This window comes from Labeo rohita, chromosome 1 (genome assembly GCF_022985175.1).
Source record: "Labeo rohita strain BAU-BD-2019 chromosome 1, IGBB_LRoh.1.0, whole genome shotgun sequence".
In the NCBI taxonomy this organism is placed as follows: Eukaryota; Metazoa; Chordata; class Actinopteri; order Cypriniformes; family Cyprinidae; genus Labeo; species Labeo rohita.
Window position 1 is genome coordinate 14,677,642 of NC_066869.1, and position 5,784 is coordinate 14,683,425.

At 39.1% G+C, this 5,784-nt stretch overlaps 1 protein-coding gene across 1 annotated transcript; it reads left to right on the forward strand.

Moving 5' to 3' along the window:
- wu:fj19g03 (uncharacterized) lies at positions 1 to 5,396 on the forward strand. Its single transcript, XM_051116287.1, has 7 exons — positions 1 to 91; positions 172 to 276; positions 2,960 to 3,132; positions 3,619 to 4,107; positions 4,187 to 4,256; positions 4,336 to 4,374; positions 4,454 to 5,396. The coding sequence occupies exons 2-7, from the start codon at positions 248 to 250 to the stop codon at positions 4,521 to 4,523; spliced, it is 870 nt and encodes a 289-aa protein (XP_050972244.1). The 5' UTR covers positions 1 to 91; positions 172 to 247; the 3' UTR covers positions 4,524 to 5,396.
- Positions 5,397 to 5,784: the final 388 nt, after the last annotated feature.

The following is a 5,784-nucleotide window of genomic DNA, read 5'->3' on the forward strand; positions in this document are numbered from 1 at the left end:
CTAAAAGCCGCTCTTATCAGATGACAACAGGGGTTTAAAATGTGGAGTATTTAAACACCCTAAAAGTACACTGTACATTGAAGGAAAAAAGGTAAAACAACAGTGAAAGAATGATGCTTTTGTCACAGAAGTTGACCTGCCTGTCCTAAATATTGGTCTTGGTGTGACCAGCGTACAGTGCTGATGTGATTACAGGTCATGGGTTCGTATATAAGAACGACCAGCGAACCTCTGAGAAATCTCCAGCATGCAAGCATCCTTTCAACAGAACCTCTGGTAAGGATAAGCAGCTGCACTTTTCATATTTGAACATTTGATATTTCATAAAAACATTATTTATTCACTCTTGACAGGCACTGAGTGTCCTCAAATAGCACTTTATGACATTTCGTTTGTTTTGAGTAGCGGTGGTTTATATAACATGTACTTTATGTAGCTTTTTCAAAACGGTCTCTGAATCTTAAAAAGATTCGGAGCGCTAATGTGTCAGTTGGAGCTCGTTTTAAGTGTTTTTTTCTCCACAAAGTGACTTAATTTGAGGCTGAAACAGAGGAAAACATCACCCGCGTGTCTCTCTGACAGGGGCTGATAGAGTGAAGCAGTTGTCGAGCTTTTTTCTCTCCTTATAAATGTGTCTCACGTCTGTTATCTGCGCATAAACATCTGCCCACTTACACTACTTAAGCTCAGCGTGGCTTTCCTTTTATCTCCTCTCCAATACACACCCCGGGACAACCGTAGCCATTTCTGGACCTGATTTGGCTGAGAACAAAAAAAAATGAAAAAGAGAGTAAACAGAAAATCGTGATGCATTGGGTTGTCTTTGTTAGAGCCAATTTTTGAGACATCTTTATCCATTTTTTTATGCAATTCAATTATTTTGCAGAATCTGACTTATTACTGAGAAAAAATGTGGGACGTGAATTTATCCATCAGAAATAAGGCTCGTTCATACGAAGAACAATAACGATTCTAACGGTAACTCTATAGGCAGTTTTGTCATCAGCAGCCGCTTTAAATGCTCCACCGCATATAATTAGAACGATTACAGAAACTTTATAGTTGTCGCGATTTAGCTCAAAGGGAAATGTATATAAATAATTACAATTAATTAAGATTAATTACAATTATTTATATCAGCTGCCAGTAGTAACTGTAGCAGAATTAATTTTCCATCAACTAATCTGTTCGCCCAGCGAACATTCAGTATAATTTTTTTATCAACTCTAAGAAATGATGTTTTCTTGGCCACAGAAAATAACTTTCTTAAAGTACCATTGCATTAGAGCATGTAGCTCGAATCGGAATCGTAAAGGGTCATTAATTTGCAAGGCAGAACCAGAATCAACACACATGTAATTTGTGCACGAGAGTTTTATTAACGAAGGACTAACACATAACTAATCTAAACAAACAAACATAAAATCACTCATACATGGGGGAATGGTCAGTGAGAAGCAGTTAGAGAGAGACAAGGAAATGAAGCTATGAAAAGAGTTAGTTAACCACCTGAGTGAAACCATCAGTGCTGTCTACAGCTTATACTAAACCTCTGTTTTGTTTAGTTAAATGTACGATACTTGCATTGCCTTGGTCGTTGAACAAGTGTCCAAGTGCAGTCTCAGGTGAAAGTCTTGATGGTTTGGAGCAGTGGTGGTTTTGGAATTGCAATCACGTTCTTCCGGGTCTGAAGAGTGATGAATTCCAGAGATGTTCTGACTCGATGGTGACTGGGAGTTTCTTCCCATGTGAAAAGTGAAGAAGAACCAAGAGCTGAGAGGGACCCGGCTGAAGTCCTGTGATCTTTGGGGAATGGAAAGACAAGGCCGCAAGGCCTGGCGTGTGCTTAAGGAAGTCCTGAAGAGTTCTAGCTCATCTTCTTAGGTTCTAAAAGAACCACTGACCGACTGAGGCGAGTCATGAAGATAAATTCCAGGGTTGAGTGGAAATGTCTGGCTCTTTGTGGTCGAGAGCCACAGCTCTGAATGTTGGGGCCTGTCGGGCCCGCCGGGCACACCCTGTGCCGGCTCAGGCTCCCCGTGGGTTCCTCCACACGGGCAGCAATCGGAAGATGTTGCAGACAAGTGAAGAGAGAGAGGCGATCAATCGTTTGATGCCTTTAAGCTCTCTGGAGGTCTACGAACCAATGGTAACTTTCACCTTTGGAGGGAAAGTTTACGACTCTTTGTCTGTGAGCCTGGTATTTTGCATATGTAATTCGATTGGGTGTTGATGCAAAACTACTAAGGTTTCTTAAAACACTAACATGTTGCAAAGGTATCAACATATAATATACACCATCATTTAGACGATCAAAATACAAATTCAAAGAGACCAAACATGGCATATGTGGGTTATACGGCTAGTCATCTATCATAACACATGTATAAACAGTAGAAAGACAAATACAAATACAACAGACAAAATTAAAATACAATGCAGTAATACTGTACACAATGACCCGGGGCTATGTGTGATAGGAAGGTCAAAGAAAGGTTTGTCTGTGAATGAATAGGAAAGAGTCTATTTCTATAGGCATTGTGTCTTTTCTATGGGCAAATGTAGCGTGGGCAAATGTGCATTCCTCTGGGCAATTATCAGATCGTCATCCTGGCAACTGAGCCCTTTTGGGGTGTTAGTTGCTTTGGGGGGGGTTGTCTCCAGAGCTCCAGCATATAGCTGGCTTGTTGGGTTTAAAGACTATTTGTTAAATGTAACAATTAATGTATGTCTGATTGTTCCAGATGCTACATAGTATTGTTATAGTTATCTTCCTTGCTGTAAATGGGCCTTTATGTTATAAAATGAGGCCAGTTTGTTAAGATAGTTTTCTACAATAGCTATTTGGTTGTTAGTCAGCTAGCATTATAGCTACAATAGCCTGCACGGACCATCGGGACATTACGTAAACTTTAACATGAATTTCTGTATATTCTGTTTTTATTTGTGTTTGACCCAGCGTTCTCTCAGTGAAGATGTTGCTGGCGTTGGCTCTGGTTTTGTTGGTGTTGAATGCGACAGAGGGACGAATACTGAGTAAATGTGAACTGAAGGAGCAACTGGAGGCGGCTCAGATTCAGGTGATTAGAGCCACAGGAGACAAAACGACCGTGGATAAACTCATCGCTAGACGTGAGTAACTCTTTCTGCTCTAAAAATGACCAAATATCACAACACAATCTCATAGCAATATTTTACAGTCAAATTCGTAGAGTTTTATTTGTACGTTTTCATACAAACTTGCTCACGCTTTACTGACGGTTAAGTTTAGGGGCGGACCTTCGCGCCTTTTTTTTAAAAAAAAATCATATCATATGCTTACTTACAATTCATATCATACAAATTTATACTACATTGCGCCCTCATAAAATAGTTTCATTTTCCTGTAAAATCAGGATGAAAATCGCTTAAAGAAGTCTGTACCTGAAATTTCAAGTCTTGTGTAGTCATATAAAATTTCAGTGTGAGGAAAGGGCCCAAATTTCCAGGCCAGCCAACTAGCTGTTTTGTTTTTTAGCAGGGTTATGTCATTATTCACTGAAAATCCTGTAACTCTCAAATACCCTTCATATTTTTACATCAAGTGTCCTCAAATGATTTGTTTTTCTTTCTTTTTAGTCGTTTGTAATGTGAAAAACACTTCAGGCTTCAACACCAGCCTCGTCACCAGCTTCCAAATCAACCAAGATGACGTTAGACCTCCGTTACAAATTCCTCCCAAACCAGAGGAGGAAAACCCACAAGCTAAGGAAGAAGATGATGAGAAACTGGAAGATGAACACATAATTCCTGTCAAACCGCCAAGTCCTCCCAAGGGAAGGCGTGCAAGATCTGTCCCTGAGGGCAAGACTGTTGAGATACAAGGAGCCAAGCAACTTCTCTGGACGTGGCACCACGGTCTGTTTCCGGAAAAAAACCCCATGGACTCGTACGGAAGCGGTTCGAAGGCAATATCCGAGAAAGAAAGCTCTGGAGACAGCTCGGAGGAAGAGGAGCGTGATGACATCTTCACCTGGAAGCTGTTGGGAATCTTCCAGCTGAGCGACGGCGTGGCTTGCGATCCCGGATCGAGCGGATCGCTCAATCTTTGTGATCTGAAGTGCAGTGGTGAGTGGAGAACAAAACACTCCCTTATATATATTTAAGCTCATTTTCATGTCTTCATGTCTTTATTTTATCTTAAAAGCTCTCATTGATGATGACATCACTGATGACATCGCTTGCTTTAAGATTTTGGCGGGAAACAGCAATAAGTTGTAAGTGCACGCGTGCAAACACAAGTGTTCAAATGCACATGTGATCACTTGCAAATTTATTTCAATATCTTGTTTCCAGCAGTGGCTTTGGTCCCAAGAAGAGGTTCCTCGCTAAGATGTGAGTATGAACACTGTGATTGTTCCCGCAATTGGCCTCCAGCTCTGAGCTCTAGTACATATATATTTATGTGCTTCAGGTTGGGAATGCTGCCAGTGAAGGAGTGTCGCTCTGTCCTACCTTCTAAGTACTTCGCTGAGTGTTCCTAGAACATCCAGGCAGATGAAACTTCTCCATCTGAAGGCGGAAGCATCTTCACCACTTGACAGTGGAGCCGTTTTTCAATCACAAGCTGGAGACTCAAATTGGACCTTTTCTTAATATATGTCAGCTTTGACATCATATATATGCTAATGTACTCCAAAACACTGACAAAATGAACATTTATGCATTTGAAATCTTCATGAAGTAAATATGAAGTCCTGAAGCCATGAAGTTTTGTCCAATAAAATGCTATAAAAATATACCTCCTAAAATATACATAAAAGGAATGCTTATGACAAGAAATAGCTTTTAGCAAAACATGATTCATGACTGTAACATAAACTCAAAACTATTTGCAAAGAAACAAGCCAGTAATTTGGGTCTTTTAAGTTTTTATCTTCTCAAGGTTAGATGAGTTCACTTTGAGTGGTTAAAATATTTTTCTTAAGGCACGATTGCATTCTTGATGCAGTCCTGGCATTATAAGATTTAATCTAGGTACTTTTTAAAACAAAATCATATCTAGCTTTATGATCTAAATCAAATCTGTTTTTGTTCACGTTGCAGATCTCTCCTTGTTCCCAACTTACTAAAAGTTTTGTAAAATGTTGTGGCCTTTTTTAATACTTTTATTAAGCAAGACGCATTAAATTAATCAAAAGTGACAGTGAAGACATTTATAATTTCACAAAAATGCTATTTCAAATAAATGCTGTTCCTTTGAACTTTATATGTTTATTCAAGAATTCTGGAAAAAAAAAAAGCTTTCATGGTTTCCACAAAGAATATGAAGCAGCACAAGTTTTCAACATTGATATTAATAATTAAAGTTGTCTTGAGCAGCAAATCATCATATTAGAATTATTTCTGAAGGATCAAATGACACTGGAGTAATAATCCTGAAAAATCAGCTTTGATCACAGGAATAAATTTCACAGTATTCCTGTTTTGATCATAGAAATGCTGTTTTGGTGTGCAAAAGAGACAAAAAAAAAAAAAAACCTCAAACTTCTGAACAGTACATTATTGTGCTACTGCAAATACCAGGATTTTATCCATCTGACCTGCCATAATACTGCAGATGTGTACGACCGTTGGTCAGCGCCACAATTACATGATCACTTTAAAAATTCAACAGTGTGATCAGTATGATGGTTTCCATGACAACTGTGTTAAACTCATTAAATAGTAATGAGGTCATTATGATGGTGTTGGGACTCCAGATGAAGGACGTGTTCTGCAGTTTAGTTGGCATGTTTTTGACTG

Coding starts and splice junctions, on each gene's coding strand:
- wu:fj19g03 (XM_051116287.1), top strand. CDS start 248: ATGCAAGCATCCTTTCAACAGAACCTCTG. Junction 4,108..4,186: donor TTGTGATCTGAAGTGCAGTG/GTGAGTGGAGAA, acceptor TTATCTTAAAAG/CTCTCATTGATGATGACATC. Junction 4,257..4,335: donor GCGGGAAACAGCAATAAGTT/GTAAGTGCACGC, acceptor TCTTGTTTCCAG/CAGTGGCTTTGGTCCCAAGA.